At 44.3% G+C, this 22,919-nt stretch overlaps 2 protein-coding genes across 3 annotated transcripts in view; one reads left to right on the top strand and one right to left on the bottom strand.

Moving 5' to 3' along the window:
- The window catches only part of SLC25A21 (solute carrier family 25 member 21), a 259,220-nt gene extending 252,080 nt beyond the window's left edge, over positions 1–7,140 (top strand). For both annotated transcript variants that reach the window (XM_072038477.1, XM_072038478.1), the window contains exon 10: positions 6,995–7,140. In XM_072038477.1, the coding sequence (XP_071894578.1) occupies positions 6,995–7,125 (131 nt within the window). In that variant the 3' untranslated portion in view covers positions 7,126–7,140. The remainder of the gene's footprint in view (positions 1–6,994) is intronic.
- Positions 1,007–22,174, bottom strand: PAX9 (paired box 9). Its single transcript, XM_027457584.3, has 4 exons — positions 21,831–22,174; positions 20,321–20,947; positions 17,992–18,131; positions 1,007–3,511 (listed from the first exon to the last, which is right to left on the bottom strand). The coding sequence occupies exons 1-4, from the start codon at positions 21,832–21,834 to the stop codon at positions 3,257–3,259; spliced, it is 1,026 nt and encodes a 341-aa protein (XP_027313385.1). The 5' UTR covers positions 21,835–22,174; the 3' UTR covers positions 1,007–3,256.
- Between the last annotated feature and the right edge of the window lie 745 nt (positions 22,175–22,919).

Here is a 22,919-nt window from a genome sequence, read left to right on the forward strand (position 1 = left end):
ACTGATTTATTTGAAAACATTTAATGCTCTAGGAATGGAGTCTAGGCTTTTTGTACTAAAAACTTAAATTCTGCACTCATGTATACTGCACATCTCCCAGATTAACCCATTCAGCTGAGTGAGTTCATTCCAGATTTATACCCCTGTTTTTTACAACAGCAGATGACTTCTATTTATTACTTGAAAAACAATTTATCTTTTTTTCCTTTGTTTATTGTAAAGTAGCTTAAACTTGTATGGCTAATAAGCTAACATGCTGTGGTTTTCAGTTTACCCATGAGTATAAGCAGTAAGAAGAGTCCTTGGGCAAAGAAATATTGTGCATCATAGGTTTACATTAAAAAAATAGTTATGAAATCTGACCAAAAAAAAGCCAGTCACCAAGGGCCCAGGTCAGGCACCTTTGCTCATCCTGAGCGACACTTCCTGCATGCAGTCCTACTGACTTTCCACACAGGTATAAGGTGGTATTTACAACAGGCAAATGCATGAAGCATAAACTGTACTGAAACAAGCAAACAGAAAAAAACATAGTTAATGATGGTGTGTGTGTGTGTGTGTGTGTGTTCACAGATGAAGATTAATTAATAAAATGTCTTGTCCTGGCTTTAAAAAATTATCCCAATTAAGATGAAGACAAGATAATTCAAGCAACTCATACAAGCTGAGGAACTGTTCTTCTATCTTCCAAAACACAATAATGCCTCATGGGAATCTCTGATAAGAAGACATATCCCAGAAATTTCCTTGTTGCACTGAAAAATATGGAAAAATTTTAACATAGGTGCACTTCATTCCAGGTTTGTGAATCCTTGGAGCTCAAAAATCTGTGCTTTGGAAGGCTGCTTGTCTTTTATCTTTTTATCACTTTTTCTTTAGATGTATATTGTCTGTGTTGCATGGGTAACAATAGGTAGACTTTATCAATAATTCCATTGTCCAGGAAAGAAAAGGTTGAAAGCTAAAATTCTATTGTCAACTAAATCGGTTATTGGCTCATGATCTTTTCCTTTTTTTTTTTTTGTCTTTAAGTCCTATTTTATTTTTAGTGAAGAGACAGTCTACAGTTAAACCAATTTCTTTTTCATGGTGTTAAGGCTGCATAAACTTTTATCTTATTTCAACTTGTAAAAACAGAATAGGATCAGTCACCTTACTAATAGTATGGCAGTGTGGAAATATACTTGTGTGCAAATTTCATTGCAAGTAGTGGTTTCCAGCAAACAGTCTTTTAAAAAGTGTTCTACTGAATAGCAATGGCTTAAGCATCTCACTAAAGCTAACCAGCTGTAGAATTCCTTTCCTGTACTGAGGCCTGAGAGTATGGGATCACATTCAAGATCAGATCTTTCTTTCCTTTTGGCCATAATACAATACCTGTGTTCTTTACAGAAATACTGTTCAGTTGACTATTTTTTAAAGCAAAAAGCAAGGATGGCTGCAATAAGTGGATTCCACCTGTATTTCAGTGGATTTACTGTACACAACATTTGTACTGATTACTTCTATTGTTAGGAAAATTTGCCCACTGTTGTCTAGTGATGAAACCTGGAAATCTACAAAGAGAGGAATGTATTTTAAGAGAGGACTGTAGTTTACCTTACCACTGAATGAATGTTTAATATTGTATGTAGATAGAGCAATATTTGAAGAATGACGTTTTCTCCTTTGTTTTAACCATCTTTGCTGTAATTCAAGCTATTGCACAACATTTATAAAAATACACAATATATTAACATTCTATGAAGGATATGACATCTCACACCAATCTTAATATTTTTTTCCATGTTCATATTCTGAACATACCTACAGCATGTGGAAAGCATTCTGGAATAATATTCAGAACTTTATTATTGCCCAAGGAAAACAGGTAAATTTTCGAAGATCAGAATGTTAGCTCTCTTGGGATAGAAGTTAAGAAGGTTTAAAGCAAGGTAACTGGGACAGAGTACTTGCCACTGGATACAGAAATCTAGAAAGGGAACTTGTTAATATTAAATAATATCTGTGTTTGTAGCACCACCACCATTATACCTACAAGGGAAAAAAAATGATTCAGAACAACATTGTAAACTTTACCAAGAGCCATATTTTACAATCATTAAAGCAGAAATTAAAGACAACTTCTTAAATTAAAAAAAAAAAAAAAAAAAAAAAAAAACCATAATCCTGGGGCCAAAAATGCTGAACACAAGTGAGCTGACAATGACAGTATGATTCTGTTTCACAGTGGTTTTGCTAACTTACATGGCTTTGTAAGCATCCTTGCACATTTCACACTAACAGCATTTTTTTCTCTTCAGAATTCAGTTTTGTTCAGATATTTTCCACCCATTTCTGTTTCTGTACTTAACATGGATGTAGTATTTCATGAACATGGGAGGCTGGGTGCAACTGGGGAGTGTTTATTGACTGGATTTTTGCCTTTGAATCTTCTGCTAAAGAAATAACTGTATTTCATAAGATGCTGAAACCTCACACAAAAACATGATGAAAAAAACTTACCTAAACTTCATCACCTGAGGCTATCACCCCACCACACAAAGACACAGAAAATAGCTAGAAAGTCACCTTTTTAACTTCCAAGAAAGAAAGAAAAAAAAAAAAAAAGAAAGAAAAAAAAAAGTAAATGTACTGGGAAGTGAAAACAAATGCTGTCAAAAGCCTATATTTACAAATGGATAAAAGTACTAATGTATTACTGCCACTGATGATGAAATGCCAGAAGAATCTGAGAGCTGCACATTGCCTTGGTTCTATATTTGATTACCAAAACTCAACAAAACAACAAAAAATGTGATCTCTTAATAGCAGTGGATTGCATAACCTCATCAATAAGGAGGTTTGTTCTCTAAAGACAGGTCTTTGGCAAATACCTTCTATTAAGCCACCATTGCTGATTTGAGGCATAGCAGAATTTCCTGTGATGATTTTTCTTTATTGATTTCTACACAAATCTTAATAACAATTGCACATTTAACAAGTCTGTGGTGATTAAGAATAAATACGTGTGGTTTGACCAGAGAACAGTCAGACAAGTTTCCACGAGCCCTTTGAGGGACACAAGATCTTTACTCGGAGAGTGCAAGGACGTCAGCACACTCCCCTCTGTTTGTGGTGTTGCCTTCAACTCTTTCAATCCCGAAAGTCCAATGGGATGCAAGTCAGGAGGAGAAATGCCCGGTACCGCCAGCACGAGGAGAGCAGTCCATGAGCCAGGCGCCGGAGATGCTCGTCCTGGACACCAGCTCCTGCATCAGAGAGCAGAGGCTGTGACTGAGTGGCTGCCTTCCCTGGCTGTCTGCATGCCCTTGAAAGCCAGTGAGGTGGGGAGGTCGCAGCTGTGCGGGGAGAGTGGTGTGCCTCCGGCATGCTGCCAGCCGTGGCCCGCCATGTAGCCGGAGGGGGCCGCGCTGTATGTCATGTACGGTGAGACTTGGGCTGGTGTGGCATAAGGAGGCATGGCTGGTGCAGACACGAAACTGCCGACAGCTGGAAGGCCGTTGGGTGCCTGAAAGGAAAGGGAGAAATGTTTCTAAGGGAGTAAAACTGTTTAGATATAAGGGAGAAATTCTTCACAGTGAGGGTGGTGAGGCACTGGCACAGGCTGCCCATAGAAGCTGTGGATGCCCCATCCCTGGAGGTGTTCAAGGCCAGGCTGGATGGGGCTTTCAGCACCTGGTCTGGTGGGAGGTTTCCCTGCCCATGGCAGGGGGGTTGAAGTTAGATGCTCCTTAAGGGTTTCTTCCAACCCAAACCATTCCGAGTCTATGATTCTAAGACAAAACCTATCTGCAATAAAAGAAGCTGCTGAGGCTTTTGTACAAGAACCATGGCTGGTGATGCCCATGTGACAGCAGCCGAGAGCCACCCACCATCATTCCTCTCAATTTCTGTGGTGGTGAGGCCCCTTTGTGCTTTGCTTGTAAGACCAGCTACCCTGCATCAGCCCCACACACCCCTCCCAGGAACCCAGCCATAACCACGACCAGCTGCTTACACTTTAGGGAACACATACAAAAAGCAAGGCAAGAACTACTGAGCTTTATTCTGTGTTACTATTATGGTTTAATTGTTAGGTGGTCCTGTGTAGAGCTAGGAGTGGGACTCGATGATCCTTGTGGGTCCCTTCCAACTCTGGATATTCAATGATTGTATGAAAGTAGCCTCCTCGTAAGCCTACCTGCCTTCCACCAGCAATGCCAGGGACTCCTTAATTCCATGGTTGCATCTCCTGGTGATGTTCAAGAGCTAGTGCTGTATCTATTTGTGATGGACCCATCCTGGCACCTCACCTGCCCCAGCCCCAAAGGGCTCAGCCCTGAGCTGCAGCAGGCAGGCGTGGGCATGGATCCCGGCACAAATGTTCCCTGGAGCGGAAAGGTAACAAGCAGCTGGGGGGATGGGAACATCTGAAACTCTTTGGTAACTGTTTGCTCAGAGCATGAGTCAGAACTGTAGTATTATTACTGATGATGTCTTTTAAAATCTGTTTTCTAGGTATCTGGATATACCCTTGCAAAGGTTCTTTGCCCACAGCTTCTCCAGGTTTCAATAAGGCTTCTGTGCACAAAGCAATTACAGGGCTGGGTCCTTTCCTGCAAGCTATTTTCCTAGGTCCTCCCTAGGCTAGGGAGAAGGGTTTCTATTTAAATAAAGAAGGGAGAGTCCTTCAGTCTACCAGGGTAGGATTTCACAATGAATGACTCCTTATTTAAATTTAAAAAATATATATATCAGTGGTTTATTTCACACCCTATAAATGTTTCTTCAGCAGAAAAGGAACAAAACAGGATCATTTATCTTACTTAGGTTTTGATTTGTGTACTGTTTATGTTTTAGGATTTCTGGTGGTATCTTTTTCCCTGAAAGATTTTCTATCTGGATATGAAAGAGCAAGTATCAATTCAGTAAATCATGTCATGTCTGCCAATTTTGCAGAGATTTAATCACCTGGTAAAACTGGACATAACCCGGACAGTGCAGAGTTGAGAAATTAAACAGACTTTTGTTCCTGCTAAAACTTCGTTCAATGTTAACGTTTCGCTTATCAATGTCTAGATTGCACCTGCCTAAATTTCCAGTATTTATCTCCATAAACAATGCTGGCCTAGTTTCAGGTTTGTTTTTCCTACCAGTGTAACTCAGTTCCACTGGCTGGACTGTCCTCTCATTGCCACTTGGGAAAACAAGCAGTAATGCTGCTGGAGTCCATATAAATGTGTACACCAATCTAAAACAGCAGGAGACAGTGAGGGGATTTCAGCCATAAGCTTCAAATAGGGATATTAATTAGTACAAAACATACAGCTGCAGCAGCAGCAACATAATTGTCATTCCAAATCCATAAACACTTTGTTGAGGCTGAACTTGCCTTATTCTTTTGAAAATCCAAATATGTGACCTGACCTTCAACTCCAATTACACATCCCCTACTGTGTCTCAGAATTACACTTTAGCCTTGGTTCTAAATATCAGTGTTTGCAACAATACTAATTAATACAAACCCTCAAATAATTGCACTGTAAATTAGTACACTTCTTAAATCATGTGGAAAATTATTTCACTGAATTTACCAGAAAGTAAAAAGTACAACAGGTCCTATATAGCGGCTGTTCTCTAAGCTCCCTGACCCTTCTATTGTGCAAATGCTTTTCAGCAGCATATGAAACAAGAAAAGAGCACCTCTCTAGTTTTTCTGACAGCAACAAAAAACTTTTCACAGGAGCCATTAGAGGTGGGTTGTAGCACTGGGATATCAAGACCCACAACCTAAAGCGATACTGCAGGGAGAAGTACAGAAACCCTGACAGAGGGCTGGAAAAAGACCTGGGGCAAGTCCCTGGGGAGTCTCATAGCCAGTGCAGCAGCACAGGACAGCCAAACCTCCAGCCCCTGAGTCTCAGAAGAGGTTGTCTGGACTCTGTAATGCCACCCTGCTCCTCCAGGCTTGCCCACTTCCAAGCAGGTTGGTGCCAAGCAGTGGGCTCAAGGATGAAAGCCCTGATTTAAGTAGGATTCCTCAGCACAAATGGTCATGTCCTTTGGTTGTGCCTTTGCAAGAATTCCTCCTAGGATACAGAGAAGTCACATGTCCCTCCAGCTTCCTGCATTGTGGCTGCTCTCCTCTATCACAGGTGGCTCTGGGAAAAGTCAGGCTCCCCATTTGCCATGGAGAAGAGAAATGCTTCCCATATGCTATACAGACTGCTGTGCTATAGGATGTTCTCCAAACACTGGCGCTTCCTCCTAAAACTCTTTAGAAAAGGCAGATGCTCTAACAGCACCTCATCAGAGGAAAAATAAGTGCTTAGGCTATGACTGCATCCTTCAAAGCTGTGTGCAGTGCTGACTTATGCCGAGTTGAAATAGCACTTGATGCAATCGCTTTGCCAAGCATCTCTACGTACGCTGCTATCACAGGCCAAGTGTGTATGGGTAGTGCCGTCAGTGAGAAAGGCAACTTTTTGTCCTCAAAAAATGAATTCCTGTTACATCCAACCCTAAACTGCCTCCAGACAAATATCCAAACAAATATATATATATATATGGAGAGAGAGAGAGAGAGAGAGAGAGAGAGAGAGAGAGAGAAAGAAAGATGGTGACTATGTCTACATGTGTAAATAAAATAGACCAGCGCCAACTCTCTGGTCAGAGTTGTGTCACACAATACCTGTCTCTACAGTTCACTTTCCTTCTGCCTAAAACAGGAAGGTCTTGTACACACAGCCTGCTGGGAAGGGTCCCTGGGCTGTGCCCTGCCAAACCCCATGCTGAGGGGCATGCTTTTCTTAAATCACAGCTGTGATAACTGATGTTTTCATGGCATCTAACTGTTTGGAATCTGAGGAAGATCTTGCCCTAAAAACAGAGGCCAAAACATGGAGACACTTGTGTAGGGACCTCTAGTTGTGACCTGCCAGAGGCCACCAACACTTGAAAGCTATTGTCTCTGCCTCACTGAATAAATGAATCACTCTCATTTTATTTCCAGGGTTACAAAGCTTTACTGCTCGAAGACATGAAGATATGAATGCCAATCAATGTCTCGAGAAAACAGGCAGCACTGGGGTGGGTAAGGACTGGCCCGGCACAGAGCATGGTTCTGCTCCAGCAGATGTTTGAGCTCTCCTGGCAAAGCAGACAGAGGCCTATTCTAGTCCAAATGTAAAACTGAGGGGCTGGAGAAAACCTCACCTTGCATGACTTAAAACTGTGCTACTAAAATAAATAAATAAATAAATAAATTCATCTCTGACTTTCATCAGTGAAGGACTTGGTACAATAATTTTAACCACAATGGTTTTTGCTTCTAAACAGCTTTAGATACAATGTGTAGGTTATCAGGAGGGTTGAATCTTGTCTGTCAATCTGGCACTTTTTACAAACACGACATTCACTTAAAATAAATGGAGGGGATTAAGTTCCACAAGCCTGTATATACTGGATGAATAATTCATCCTGCAGTATTTCAATCAGAGGAAATGAACACCAAAATCTAAACATTCATAATTAGGAGTGCGAAAACCCCATTGTGATTATGAATTTTTAAAACCCTTAGAACTTGTTTTAAATGCAGAGCTTCTTGAACCTTGTTTTTAAGTTTTATAAACATTTTTTTTCCTTAATTTAAACCATTGCCTTTCAAGGGAAACAATTTAAAAAGCAAGCAAACAAACAAACATGTAGTTCTAACTGATGGAGAACCTCTGCTGTGGGAATGATTAGGGTTCCTGTTTGCAGTACTTTACTGCCTGGCTTCTACAAAGACCAGAGGGAAATATTTGCTCTGCATTGCTGCCTCTACCGATGTTTTGAAGTAACTGACGGAATAAGTATTTCCAAATTTTAGAGCTGCGTTCTCAACCTACAACACGTGACCTCCAAATGATTTGTAAATTCAGTCAAACATGTTCTCACAAAGATACCTGCATAACAACTGTCGGGTCAGGATCACAAGTTCAGTCTCGTGCTGTTGTACTGCGTTACTGCTGATATGCACCAGTGCAAGTCAAAGGAATATCCAAGACACAATACAAAGCCAAAGCGACTTAAAGTGACATTTTATGTGATATAAAATGATGATGCTGAAGCAAATGACTGTGTGCATTTTCACCAGTGAAGGAGTTGACTCAGTAGTTTTAACCCAATGACTTTTACTTTTAGACACTCTAGATACAATACATTGTTTTCAGTCTGATTGGATTTGGGATATAAAGGGGTGGGTAGCTGAAAAGCAAGTCTAGACCCAAGCCTGCTTGGGATTGTCTTTGGAACAAATAATTTCCACCAGCTGTTTAGATTCCTAAAAGTCAGAACCTGAGATAGCCCCCCACAACTCAATTTCTGTTAAGAAGGTTGTGCTGGTGTAACTTGCCATACAGTTTCAGCCTCCTCTCCTGTATTTTAGGAGACAGGATATAAACTTTCTTCACAAACGTCCTAAACAAGCCATGCCAGACAAGCAATGTGACTTTTTTTTCTGCCTTGGCTATGTTAACACCAAATAAAACACAAGCTAGATTCCACTTTCAGGTATAAATTCAAATTCTATATAGATATATCTATATTCTATATCTCTCTGTAACTGAGTGACATCATTTTGTTTCATCCCTTGTCTGCTTTTCATTCTCTGCATTTTGCTTGCTAGATATGTTCTATGAACATCCAAATTAGATGATCTCCCTGTGATCCTTTCACAAGTAGGAAATGTTTCGTAAGATGACCCAGAGTCACTTAATTTTTCTCAGAAACAGCATTCCAAATTGTAAACTTGCGTTTCGGTTAGCTATTATTAATAACAATCATGTGAATGACCTCATTCCAAGTTTACATAAATACAAACGTGAGGCGGATGCCACCTCAGTTTTATAGCCTAACTCCACAGTAAGTATTCAAAAGAATGTAAATGATTCTTCCTATTTTAAAGTAATTGTTTCCAATGATTTGAGTCATCTGCCCATTGTAATGCAATTGCTACAATATTGTTTTACAGAGATAGTTTTCTATATTGACTAAGCGTATGTTTTGTGGAAGTATTCAAAACACTTATGAAAAGAAAAAAAAAAAGTGTTTCTGGAGAAACAACTTTGGCTTCAAGACCAAGCTAGCTAATTTGACAGCCCTAATGAGCTTGGACAGTGAGTCAGACCAAGCTCCCCTGCAGGAACCAGCAGCAGTTCTGCCTGTGTCACAGAGGAACACACCTCTGGTGAGTTAGGCTGCTGCTTCATACGTATTTCCTAACTCTAACCTGCCTTGGATGGAAGGAACCCTCCCTGTCATTGGATCAGCAAGCTCAGCGATTGCCTTTATCCTCCAGCCCAGGGCCTTTCCCCGAGAGCAAATGAAACAGATCTGTGGAGGCATCAACACAGCGCTACTGAAAGCAGCAGCTCCCCCACAAAATGGAGAGCTGGCAGCAGCTTAACTACAGCAGCACTACCAGAGCTCCACAAACAGATGCTCTCTTGCTGCTCATTTTTCAAAACGAAAAGCTTAAACAATTTCTGGAAACACCAAATGTTCTCCGAATGTCCTGAAAACACACTACAGGGTAGCTACTGGAGGAGTCATTTTTTCCACAGCAAAGGAAAAGCATAGCGTGGAACTGAGCTGAATATCTAGTCCTTCAATCAGAAGAGCAAATTGCCTAAAAACCCAGAGGATATCTAATGTTCGTAGTGACGTGCACATAATCAGTCAAAACAGTTACAACAACAAAACTAGGAGCAATCAAATGCAAACTACAAACATAAAGGAAGCAAACCTGCTAAATCTCCCTTTTTAATTGGAGGTTAAATATGATTTATAAATCAAACCAACAGATGGGATCCCAGGGGAAGAGTAAACAAATTTTCCAAGTAAAACATCAGCAGCAGGCATGTAATGGAAATCTCATTTCAGAAAACGGCATTACCTAAAGATATAAGTAATACACCTAAGTTTCTTTTAAGCTCTTAAGATAACTTTAAAAATAGAATAGTAGAATGACATTTAAAAATATTTTGGTACAGATTGTAGTTACCTAAATTAGACCTAAATTCTGAAGCTACTATTCAGTACTTCAATGGGAAAAATGACATGATCCTACAAACACTCATCATCATCCCCCTGAAATTAACATGTTCACACAGGTAAGTCACAGTAACCTAAAGAATAAGGGCTACAGAATTGAGCAGTGAACAAATTTATCCAGTTCATGATAACTTTTCATTCAGAATCTAATTTAAAAAAAATAATAATAAAATTGCTAAGATGGCAGAGTACATGTGATAACTTAGTCAGAGCTGATTCTGCAAACCACAGTTTAGGGACATTTCCTAATACTGAAAATTTTTCCAAAAATCTTTTCATAGCTTTTATTTCATAGCATTTATTAAACTGTATCCATATTCATATATGAATTAACTTATTCTATTTTACATGCTCCCACTTCCATTTTCTGTTAATGCCGCTGTAAGCAGAAGAGACTAGAATGGACTCTGAAAAGTGAAAACATTTTCATCAAATAATTGTGATGTCCAAAATACCCTTGAATAGATGGGGGAACATTTTGTAGGTAGGATATTACTTTGAAATATATGCCCTAATTTTCAATAAAGATTGGGCAGCAGTAACACACTGGAATTGAGGAGCTTTTAACATAACACATGGGCAAGATATTTACAGTCAGTCTGTCGCTCCACTGAGCTGGGTCGATTCCCAGAAGTCTGGGCTTTGAAAAATAGGAAGAAAACTTTCAAGGATGGGGAGTTACAGGATCCCTCTTTCACTGTAAGTTGCATGCTGATATTCTATTTGAAGGCACAATTAAAACAGAGTTATATGCATGCTTAAGTGCGTTAAGATTGCAAACATAATTAGTTATCCAATCCTACATCATCTCTCTTACACTGATGCTTTTTTCTTTACAACTATTTTTCCGATTACTAAATTCAATAGTCCTTGCATTACACTGTACCACATGAGCAAATCACACTACTTCCTTCTAAAATAAAACTTCATTCCCTTAATAATGAGCAGATCCTATTCCCTGCATTTAATGTGCTTTTTTATTAACTTAAAGTTGTTTCCTTTACTTGTAGGCAAACCCAGCTGCACTGAATAACACAGAAATCAGATAGGATCAATTGAGTGTTTTAACTATATTTGCGACATGCATCAAAATCACTCTTAATTATATTTTCTTATCAAATTTTAAATCTCAACCTCTTCGGGGAAATAAAAACCCACTTTTGGAAATAGAAATAACTTGAATTTACACACTATCACTGATCCTTTCCTAAAGGAGCCAGGGGCATTTTACATCTTTTCCAAAACAAACTACAACAGAAGAAAAAAAAATACTCTTTCACAAAGACTTAAACAGATAAAAACAACCTGAGGAATCCACTACAAAAACAGCAGAGGGAAGAAGAGGCAGGAGAAAAAGACACGAGACAAAGCAAACTGAGGAAAACCTGAGTGCGAGGGAGAAGTGGGAACAAGTGTTTTAGATGCTTCTTCAGAAGAGGATTATTTTAGGTGGTTTTTCACAGTGAAGTGATTTCTACCTCATACGGCACACCGGGCACACACTACAATGCCTGCCTAAAATGTCTCCCAAAAGCAGAGTATTGTGCAAGGGCTGTATGTTCACCGAATGGTTTCCATTCCAGTTTAGGAAGGACGATGTAAGTGGAAGTCACTGCCTTTTCAATGAAAGTGTTGGCTCTTGGATTGTCTTCTGGTATTTAGCAAACCTCACAACCGAGCTACCTCAAACTAATGTGAAAAAAAAAAAAAATCTATTTTCTCTGAGAACAAAGCTCGATTGCAATAACGAAGACACAACTTTAGCCTCCCATAGACACATATACTGTGCTTACTAGGACAAAAGAAAAGCTCAGGAAAAACCATGCCGTGTGAACAAACTCCCCTGAGTAGGAACTAGGAACAGATTCCCATAGTTTTAGAACAGATTTGCACAACAATTCCCCCCTGGTATTTTGGCAAAAATACGGAGTCGGGCAGGGCAACTATGGACATTAAACAAGCAAATACAATGAAAAGAATAAACGTTTGTTCTTTCTACAATGATGTACTAAACTATGATTTTTTAGCAAAAAGCTCCACAAAAAAAAAAAAAAAAAAAAAAAAAAAAAAAGCCTTCTGTATATAATATAATTAACAATTTGTTGTAATTTAAATAAAGGGTGTAAGTATTTAAATATTGGGTTATTTAAGGTTATTTAAGGTTGAGGCTGTGAGGTTGGCAGGAGATGTTACAGACACAGAGACATCAGAGAGCTTCGTTCTAGCTGGACCTTGGGTAAATATGGGAACAAACAGGACACATCCCCGTTTTGTCCTCTTTAAGGAGAGGCAAAACTGCACTCCCTTTGTCTAACAAATCTCTGATGCTGTAGAGGCCATTACTGGGAAGCTATCAAGTTAAGGAAGGTGAAATCACAGCCCATCAATCATTGAATGACCATCGTCATTATGATTAGGCAAACAGGCAATCCCAAACGAACTATCAATTGCCACAACAGACAATTTCAAACACCCTGTACAGTCTTTATCTACTTTCCACTCTCCTGCAAGTACCAGAAGACTGAAGAGATGAAATCCTATCTGGTCCCCTTGTCCCAACACTCTGCTCCTTTGCTGAGTGAGGGATCTCCCACCTCTTGCTTTCCAGTCCATGGTCTTGTTTGTCACAGCAGAGCTCCTGGCTGCTTGGGGCCCTTTGAGCAGAGGGTGCTCAGCGTGCAATTTGAGTGTCATTACACCATTCACTCACCTCTCTGACTTTCTTTATTAGTTTCATCCGGGTGGAGTGCCCTGAAGCCATGTGGGTTGGTGGACAGGGCACTGTGTTTTGGCCGTGGAAGCAGGTGGCCAGTAAGAGGCAGGTCTCACAAATGGGGTTCGAATGGGGTGCCATCCAGATCACCTGGGAAGGAATCGGGTGCATGTAGTGGGATCAGCTCATCCCCCTCACCCACAACATGCATTGACATGGATGCCTAGACCTCAAACAAGCCACCTTAAGTAAAAATATTTTAATAATAGGCACTGGTCTGGAGACAATAAGACAGAACCTGAGTCTCCAAGACAAGGTGAGAACCCTTGCACCAGACAGGAACTCTGCTTACAATTCTCGGTCATACGTCAGGGAAACTAATATTTCCCTCTCCTTAATACCAGCCCCTTCCCTGGGTATGGATTGGGAGCAGGCAGTCTAGACCTTTAACCTTATGGATTTTACACTTATCCATAATAAGAGTCCAAATCTCTGAATCCTGAGTTAGAAAATAAGATGCCAAACAAGCAATCTGCAAATGAAATTTTGCCATAAATAATCTGTGTAGAACGGTCATGTAACTGGCCATAACATTTAAAGTTACAGTGTCATCTTGCTCCCAAAGAAGTAATTATATGCCACAGGTTCTAAGTAGTGTAAATAAAAACAATTACAAATGCTTTGGCCACCACATATATAGTTCATTGGTCATCTACAGTCAAAGATCAGGAAAATAAAATAAATATTTACATTGCCTATACTTTCTATGTAAATAGTTGTCCAGAATTGCACCCACAATTATTTTCAATTGCTTGCCCTAAAATGGAGCCTTCTTTTTTATGCTGCAAGCACATGGAGCTCATGATCGCCTAATCAGAACACAACTGAAGAACAAGAGGCACTATCCCAGCAAGCTGAAAAGTCAAGGCAGTAACAGCTGAGGAAGTTTTGCTGAGGCAGAGGTGAAGGGGTTGCTACTTGGGGTCTGCCCAGTATGTCAGAGGAAGATGTCACCTGAGGCATGTTCACAAACCCCTTTTAATTAAGACGAGTGTTTTCAGCAACTCCAGTAGGTTTGGTTTTGGGCCTCCTAACAGCTCAGCCTTTCCATAAGCAAGCTTGCAACAACCACTTGCTCTTAGATCCCAGTTACAAACATATTTCTGTTAATGAGTATCAGCTCCCTTTGGCAATGTGCGCATCTACTTCCTGCAAGGCACACAAAAAAAATAATTCTGAGAAAAAATATTTCCAAAGCCATTTGCTTCTCAACAAATTGTATAGGCATATGCCAGATCTTCTGTATTTTCATACATGTGCAAGTACAAACTGCAGTTCTTTCACTTTACATGTCCCTGAGGTTAGTCCAACAAGTCACAAGTACAAGATGGCTGAAAACTGCATTTTAAATATGATACATACTTATTAAATAGTGTCATTTCAAATGCAGGGTACAAACGGCTGTGAATTCCAGTGATTTCAGCTGATATTTGTTTTTCAAATGCACCCATTAGTATAAGCTGCTTAATGCATAAAATGCTCAGAATATTCATTCTTTGTGTTAATAATATAATTACCCATGAAAGCCTTCCCCCCAACACCACATTGAATGGGCCTCTCAGTATAAATAGTGGAATGTAACTGAGCTCTGTATGAAACATGTATGACCTAAAACTGTCAAGCTCTCAGAAAAATCTATTTTCCTTTTTGTTTTCTCTGATTCACAGTTGCTCTGTTTGCAACGCTGTATGACAAGAGAAATGTGTAGCAGTATTGCAGTGGGAAAATGTAATGCGGTTACTTACAATGAAATGACAATTTGGGCATCAGGTAATTAAAATTGAAAAGAAGCTTTACGAGGCATTGCTGTGACTTCCTGTGCAGTTTTTGGTGCAGAATGACAGACTGCCAGGCAGAGCTCTCAAAATCCCCAAGCCCAAATACCAAACAACATTGCAAACAAAGGCCCAGCGACACCAGGAAATTAATAACACTTAACGTGAAAAATGTTCTACATTCAGTTCAGTTTCATGTTAAACGAGTGTGACTACATATTGCTGAGGCAAAAATTTAAAGCCTTCCTGCCTCTTTTGCGCAATCCTTTCCCAGACCGAATTGCCACTGGCATGTGGGGCAGGGGAGGAAAAGCAGCCATTTGAGCTGGTTTTTGAGATCAGCCCTGGCTGACAAGTGTGGGAGTTCAATGGGAGCTCTGCCTGAACAAAAGGCTACAGGATCCCATGTGTTGAAACAAGCGTTTCACTTAGAAGAAGGGTGCAAATGTATATGGTTTAAAAGTACAGAACATTTTGTTCTTCGGGCTCCATTTTTCTAGTCTTGCTCATGCAGAGGGAATTTCCAGGGGCCTTCTTGAGAGGTAAAATATCCTCCATGATTAAGGCTGGAGGAGCAAGTCCTTCACCCACCTAGAAGCTATGGAGCTGCTTGCAAGCTGTGGGCAGGTGAATCTGTCTTGAATGCTGCAGATGCTTACAATTTATAGCTGATATTAGTTAGAAACAGCAGAATTCCCTACAGGTCCCACAGAATCCTTCATTAAAGTGCTTTCAGAGCACATTCCCTCTGCTCCTGTTGTGTAACTGGAAAGCCTAAGTAAAACACACTCTCTCGATTCCCTGCTGCTCTACTCCTGCTGTAGGCTCCGCTGAGTTTGGTTATACAGATATAAAGCTGGAGTAAGTATTACAGACCAGCCACTTCTCTTCTCCAGGGGAAATCCGCTGTCTGCCTTCTTAAGACACAGTGTTCACAATGAGCTTTGTACAGAGGAGATGAGGAAAATAACTTTTACCCTGAAGTCCAAAGGCACAGCCTATTTCACTGTAATCCTTCTGGCATGTAAATTATCGCTATGGCTTCTCCATTTTCCACCACTCCAGCTACCTGTTTGCTGGATCTGTATAAATGAACCAATGTTCTCTCCTTCCCTCTGCTCATCTATTTACATCCGAAGCAGTACATGTTGTGAAAGACTATGGAAAGATCCAAGGACGCGTCTTTGGCAAGACTTAACTGTCACAGAACGTCACCCCAGGTTCCCTGTGCTTCAGCGAACAGACAGCTAAGTCAGTTCTACATGTAGCAAGAATTTGGTTCATAAATTTCACTTTGCACCTTGTCGAAACAAATCTTTTGTCAAAAAAATAAGAAAACAAAAACTGAAAAAAAATCACATTTTCACATCCTTAATTGGCATTAATTTTCTTTGAATACATTCTCTAGTAAGCAAGTCTGAATACTAAATAAATAGATTGGTGTATAGTTCAGAAATTTCCAAATTCTATTAATACGTATTGTTTGTGGGGGAAATCTCCATTTTATCTTCTTTAATGAGCATATCTTAGAAAATGACCTTTTCGATAAATGCTTTTTTGTTTGTATGCCCTTCAAAACTCTTTGGACAATGTATTTTGATAAATGAATTCCACTTTATTAATAGAAATTTGCTCCATTTTTAGATAGTGAATATGTTTAAATTACATTTATCAGGCAATCTTTCAGATTGAACAGAACTTTAAAACAAAACTGGTATTGACAATAGAATAGTGATATATTATCAAGATGAAAGCATAAATATTGCAAGAGTGAAAAAAAGATAAAAAATAGTTTCCAACACTGAAATAGTTTCCAGCACTGAAAATAACCTAATTTACACGATATTGTTTCTCAACGTGCCTGTTGAGATAAATGAGATTCCAAAGGTTTATAATCTATGAACCACTTTCTGTGACTATTTCAGTACAATCATTCATTTGGAAAGTGAATGGCCCAGACTGGCGCTTAAGACAAGAAAGCCACGGTTCAGCCATCCTCAACAGAATAATGGCAAGGTATTTCCACAATTTTAGCAAGATTCCTAACAAATTATTCTGATTTGTTTTTGTTGTTGCTTTTAAAGAAAATTGTGGAAGAGTGAATATTAACGTTAATTCTAAATCTAATTCTAGCTTTAACTGCACAGTCATGGCTGGAGTGCAGTGCATATTTTATGAAATACACAATGAACAAAATAATAATGGGATAATAGAAAAACATAATACAAAGCAAGTATAACGCATTAATAGCAGAATATTGTTTGTAAGGCAGGATATATAAAAGTGATTGTTCACCTTTGTGGCCTACGATATGTCCAACTGTGCCTCCTTCACCTCATTGCACTTCATGGACTTTGGACTCAACAATGTGAAAGGGTCTGATTCGGCTACTCAGCACCAAACAGGAGATACAAAAACCTCCTCAACGTGGAGTCCGAAACCAGGCACAGAACTCAGCAAATATGTCCAAAGCCTCTGTCCTTGAATAGTGGCATGCTAAGTGGAGATTACAGTTTTTCCTCGAATTCATTACAGCTATAACAAATGAATTGCAGGGAAGGCAACGTTTCTGAGAAACCTGTGTTACATTTTGAAATGTTTCCATCGGATGGAAAAAGTTCTTTTTTTTTATGTTTTTTTTTTTCTTTCTTTCTTTTTTAAAGCCTGTGCTTTCCCAACTAGCAACAGTTGAGTCTTTTATAGCTTTTCTCCTGGCATGAGATTTGATTAGCAAGTACAAGGATTTAGACAGAGATTTGTTAAGTCACAGTTATATTGTGTTGCAATTAAAATGTAGGAAATTCGCAGTCTACTTAAGCGGTTAAAAATGCTTAATGTAGGAAGCAATTACACCTCATTTTCGAATTATTCCCCTGCCTACCGAGCGCAGCGCCCAGTACAGCGCGGCCACCAGGGCGGCGGTGGGCAGCGCCCTGGGACGCCCCCGGCTTTACCTGGCCTGGGGGCGGCTCGGCACGGCGCGGCGGGGGGCAGAGACCCCGGGGGCGGCACGGCCGGGACCGGTCGCGGCGGGGACCGGTGCGCGGCGATTCTCGGATGTCTACTCGGCGGGTTGGGCCAGGCGGCCGCTGCACAACCCGGGAGAGAGGCGGGCCGGGGTCTCCCGGGGGGGCTGGCGGCCGCCTGTGCTGGGGGAGGCAGCGGAGGCTGCAGCGAGGCTCTTTCCCGACGTCGCCCCTCCGTGCGGAGTTTTTGGCTCACGACCCAAAAAACCAAGCAGCCGCCCAGCGAAGGCCGACACCGGCCTGAGACCGGGAGCGGCAGTCCCGGGAAGGGGCCGCAGCCCCGGAGCCGAGCTCAGAGGCCCGGAGCATCACCCCCGCCCGGCCGCCCCTCTCTCTTTACCTGGCTGTACTTGGCCTCCTGCTCCAGGGAGCTCTTCTCCAGCCCGTTCACGGTGTGCTGGGCGGCGGGGGGGAAGCTGTTTCGGCCCAGGCTGCTCCATTCCTCCACCTTGGGGCTGGGGTAAGACGAGGTGTCACTCACTGCGGGAAACACGGAGGGAAGAGGGGATTAGAGGCAGGGGCGGCTTGCTGCGGGCAAACCCCGGCCCCGCTCCCCGGGGGGGTAGAGCTAAGGGGAGGCCTAAGAGGTGCCCCCTGTACCGTGCTGGGTCTCCCGGCTGCCCCTGGAGGGGGGAATACCGGAGAAGCAGGCGGGCGGGGGGGCGGTGATGTTCCCCGCTCCCCCTGGTGCAGCTGATGGAAGAGCATCCGCGGCCAAGGCCAGAGCTGGCTCGTCCCCGTGTCGCTGCGCGGGTCCCCGCCTGGGGTCTCCAGGATTAATTTGTCCCGTATGTGTGCGAGCGTGTCCGAGGGCAAAGCGTCTTCCCTGGTAGAGAAGTAACCCCAACGCCCTGCCCAGCGCACCAGGCTCTAAACAAGGTTGGGACCAAACCCAAGAAAACAAAGCAAATAACCAAGCAAAACGCACAGACGATAATAATAATAACAAATAAATAATAATAATAAATTAATAATAATAAAGACAAGAAAAAATGAAGCAAAGGGAAGAAAGAAGACAAAGGGAGAAAAGCCCTGTCCTTTATGCACATCAGCTGCCGCACGGAAATACGGGGCACGGCCGGGAGCCGGGGTGGGGGGGGGGAGAGGATGGGGGTCACGGCCCCTCCAAGCCCCGCAGGAGGGTGCAGGGCTGCGGGCCGCCGTGGGAGCAGGCGTCCGTGCCCCAGCACCCCGCTCGGCCCCGCGCCGAGGCCGGGGAAAAGGCACAAATCTGAAGTTGTCTTAAGAAATTGAGCTCTCTCGGTGAGCGCCCTTTTCTGCTGATCTCACACTTTCCCATGAATAGGGGCTTCCTTTCCGTGTCAGCAAGGTCAGTTTATCCTATAAATCAAGGGCGAGCAGCCCCCATCTGCGGCATCGGCTGCTCAGCAGCCCCAGGTCGGTGCCGGGTAGGGAGGGGGGGAGATTTTACACCGCAGAAAGATGTGTGCAGCTCCGAGGTCTGAGAGAGACGGGGGAGATGCCGAGACACCCGGCAGTACTGTCAGAGGCCTGCCTGCCAATGTGGTGTTAATAAAAGAGGAACTCACTAAAAATCTCCAGTTCTCATGTGATTGTAATGTTCTCGTTCTCTTTAATGTTCATTGCCAACACTACCTCTCCCTAGCACAGAGCAGAGGTTGCCAGACGTGTATTTTTAAAGCCGACTCGGAAACATATTTGTTTGTGCCGGCGCGGTCTGAGGATAACAGCGTACCGTGAAGCAAAGGGCGAAGAAGGGCAAAAATTCGTATGTCTGTATAAATAAAACATACTTATGTGAGTATGTATTGCTTGGAAAAAACGCCAGCTTTCGGGGGAAAGAATAATTATTCTGCAATACATAAAGGATCACTTTGCATTTGAAGTGCTGCTGGAACCGGACGACTGCCTTTAAAAACGCAATGAAAACAAAAATCACCCCCCCACCCCCCCGCTAATTGGGAGGGAAGAGTGGGACACAGAGATCGCTGTAGGCAAAGGTTATTTTAGACTGTTGTTTTAACCACATTCACTGTTAGTTCACTGGCAGAGACCGGAGTGGAAAAAATGTCCCTTTCTCTGCGGCAAAGCGTAGCGAGCAGCTGGGAGACATGACACAGTTTCCAGCCGGAGAAGCAAAAAGAAGGTGGAAGGGATACAATGAGCAAATCTTCGGGGTTTCGTTTTCCTGGACCACCGCTTCGAAGGAAAATACAGCATCAGAATTAAAGCAATTAGGTGACATTTGAACTTCCTGCCCGAGCAAATTTGGCCTGATTGCGAAAACTAGAGAAAATGGACTGCTCGCTAACGCCAAGGCGGCGCCTGCGACCCGAGGGAGGCAGCGAGCCCCGTCCCAACCGGGACCGGGAACCACGCGGGCCCTGGGACCGCCGCACCCCGGGGCCGTTCCCCAAAGCCGGAGTCGACACTTTTCGGGTCACAACGCCACCGGTGACGGCCGGTATTTCCCGTTCACTAGTACGTCCGCGGCTCCCACCCGGACCTCCGACGCGCCCCGGTCACAGGGCACGGCCCCCGGTAAGTTCGGTGCCCAGCTCGGGGCGGGGGAAAACGCAAGAGGCTTCCCGAGGCAAGCCGCGAAAACGCTTTCCGAGCCTCGGAGGGGACGGGGAACGGAGTCTCCGGCCCTGTCCCGCTGTGGCCCCGCGTCCCCCCCTCCTCACCTTGGTCTGTGATGGAGCGGATCCCCAAGATATCCGTCACCGAGTGGGACGACGGCCACGTCCGGGGCATGGCCATGGTGCTGGGAATCGCGGGCACCCCGGGGGGGGTGGGCACCTTGGCTCCCGCAGTGGCGATGGGGCTGGGGTAGGAGTAGATGTGGTTGTAGGGCAGAGCGGGCTGTGGGGGTGGCTGGTGCTGCTTGTAGGAGTCGTAGTGACTCTGCTGAGACAGGTTCCCGATTTTGTTCCGGAGGATGCGGCTGATGGAGCTGACAGACGGCACGTTGTACTTGTCACACACGCCATCGGCCAGCAGGCGATCCCGGATCTCCCAGGCGAAGATGCCCGGATCCCTTTGTTTGTAGGTCCGGATATGTTTTACCACCGTGGGGGTGGTGACCCGAGGCTTGCTGCCTCCGATAGCCCCCGGTAGGATGGAGCCGGTTTCGTTGTAGCGAGCCAGGATTTTGCTGACACAGCCGTGGGAAACGCGGAGCTGCCGGCTGATGTCACACGGTCTGATACCCAGTTGCGCCAGTTCCACAATCCGGAGCCTGATGGCATTAGGCAGGGGTCTCCCGTTGACAAACACCCCACCGAGCTGGTTCACTTCCCCGAAGGCAGGTTCTGCAAGCAAACACACAAACACACCCGTCGGACACGGCCAATGGTTCTGAAGGGGGCGTCTGAACGACTCGTCACCAGAAGGCAGTTGTCACAGCTTGGGGACCCCCCGGACACTCCACTCACGCTGCTTTCAAATAGCGGAATATCCCCGAAATTAAAAAGAAAAAAATATATATAATAAAAGAAAGAAAAAAAAAAAAAGGAGAAGGCGAGACAAAAGTGGAAGAAAAGAAACGAAAGAAAGAAAAGCCGTGGCAACAAATGTCACATTTCTCCGGATCGTGCATCACGCATATTCTGAAAAAGCACATTCCAGAGACGAAAAGTCGCCTCAAGAAGCAAGTCAGCCTTATTGCCACAGGAAGAGGAACGTGAAAAAAATAAAAAGAAAAGAAAAATAAAAACATTTTCAAAGCCGTGGGGGAGGGGGAGGAAGGAAAAGTAGTTGAGGAAATTCTTTTAAATCTTGGGAGAGGCGAGGGCAACTCGGTGCTTCTGAAAGCCTGGTCGCGACGAACATTTTAAAGCTTATTTCTGGTGCTGTTAGCGCCTCTCTCTTAACAGCACAATTACACGAGGCTGTAAAATAAACGTGCTAAAATGTTAACTGCTCAGATCGGTGTCAGGAATAATATACAACGTGCCACAGGCTCCAGCCATCCACTCGCCTGCGATCCTGCCTCGCACTCGCCTAATAACATTAATAATAAACCGAGCAGTCATTAGCTTTCTCTTTTCCCTGCTCCTGACCCTCGGCGCGTTCTTACAACTTGTAGGAACACGAGCAAAGTCAATAAGGGAGCTGCGGCGGCACATGACGGCGCACGGGTGCTCCCTCTCTCTTGACAGCACTTGAACCCTCCTGCAGCTTCCAGCCACTTACCCATTCCTTTGAGCAGGACACCTCTGAGGCTGCCCTAAATCCCGAGCGGAGCCCTAAGCCCCGAGGCGTTCTGCCAGCCTCTCGCGCTGCCGACCGCCCTAGCCCACCGGGCTCTCTGCTTTCCAGCACCGAGGCGGCAGGGGCGCGAGGAAAAAGGGCCACAAGGCAATCTGCTTCCCGGCGAGAGAGCCTTGACTTGTGCATTTCAACCTCAGGGCAACGTGGGCAGGGCTGGGCTGGGCAGGGCGCCGCAGCCCATCACTCACCCGAGCCCGCCCCCGGGGGCGGCCCGGCGGCCCAGCCGCCCTCCCAGTGGCCAGGGGAGATGACAGACAGCACGGGCCTGGCGGCCCTTCCGCTCCCTTTCGCAGGCGTGCTCGGCACCTGGCTCCCCAGTACAATAGAAATGCCTATTTAATACCTGCCTGGCGGTAAGTTGCACGCCAAGTGCAATTAATGCCGGGGCGGTGCTGAGCGGGGCTGGCGCTGTGGTAGGGCAGCACCCTGCCAGGGGACGGGGGCGGGCGGGCAGCCCCGAGGGGACGGGAGCCGTCGGGGGGCCGCGCTGTGCCGTGCCGTGCCGTGCTGTGCCGTGCCGTGTCGGGCAGGGCGCAGCGCCGGGCTCCCAGCCCCGCGGCACCGCGGCTGCTGCCGGCCCGGCCTTGCCCCCTCCGCTGAAAGCCGTCGGGGCAGCCGGGGGGATCCTCCCCAGCCCGCTGCCGGGAAAGGAAGGTGTGCCGAAACCGACGAGGGGCTCCCGCGTTTGCTCGCAGACACGGGAGAGGCATTCTTTGTTTTCAGCCCCCTTGCAATAAAGCTCTTTTTAACTAACGAATGGTTCACGGGTGGTGCAGGAGACGGTAGCGAGCAGCGACAGGCAGGTTATTGCTGGGGGAAACCGCAAAGAGGTCGGGACATCGGCTGCAGCATCTCCTCTGCCTGAGGAGACGGGCAGGGGGCTCCCAGCCACCGGGGCTGCTCTTCCCCGGCCGCCAGAGCCCCCCGCGGGTTTCGTTTTAGTCCCCGTACTAAATGTGGCGCTGGGCTTAACTCTAAAACGTCAGCCTCTTGCAGCTGATTTCGACTTTA

Source organism: Anas platyrhynchos, chromosome 5 (assembly GCF_047663525.1).
Source record: "Anas platyrhynchos isolate ZD024472 breed Pekin duck chromosome 5, IASCAAS_PekinDuck_T2T, whole genome shotgun sequence".
In the NCBI taxonomy this organism is placed as follows: domain Eukaryota; kingdom Metazoa; phylum Chordata; class Aves; order Anseriformes; family Anatidae; genus Anas; species Anas platyrhynchos.

Excerpts from the sequence above, each read along its gene's own strand:
- PAX9 (XM_027457584.3), bottom strand. Across the intron at positions 18,132-20,320 it reads CCGCTCCATCACAGACCAAG|TGAGTGACACCTCGTCTTAC; the intron begins GTGAGGAGGGGG and ends TGTTTCCCGCAG. Across the intron at positions 3,512-17,991 it reads AGGAGGCCAAGTACAGCCAG|GCACCCAACGGCCTTCCAGC; the intron begins GTAAAGAGAGAG and ends CTTTCCTTTCAG.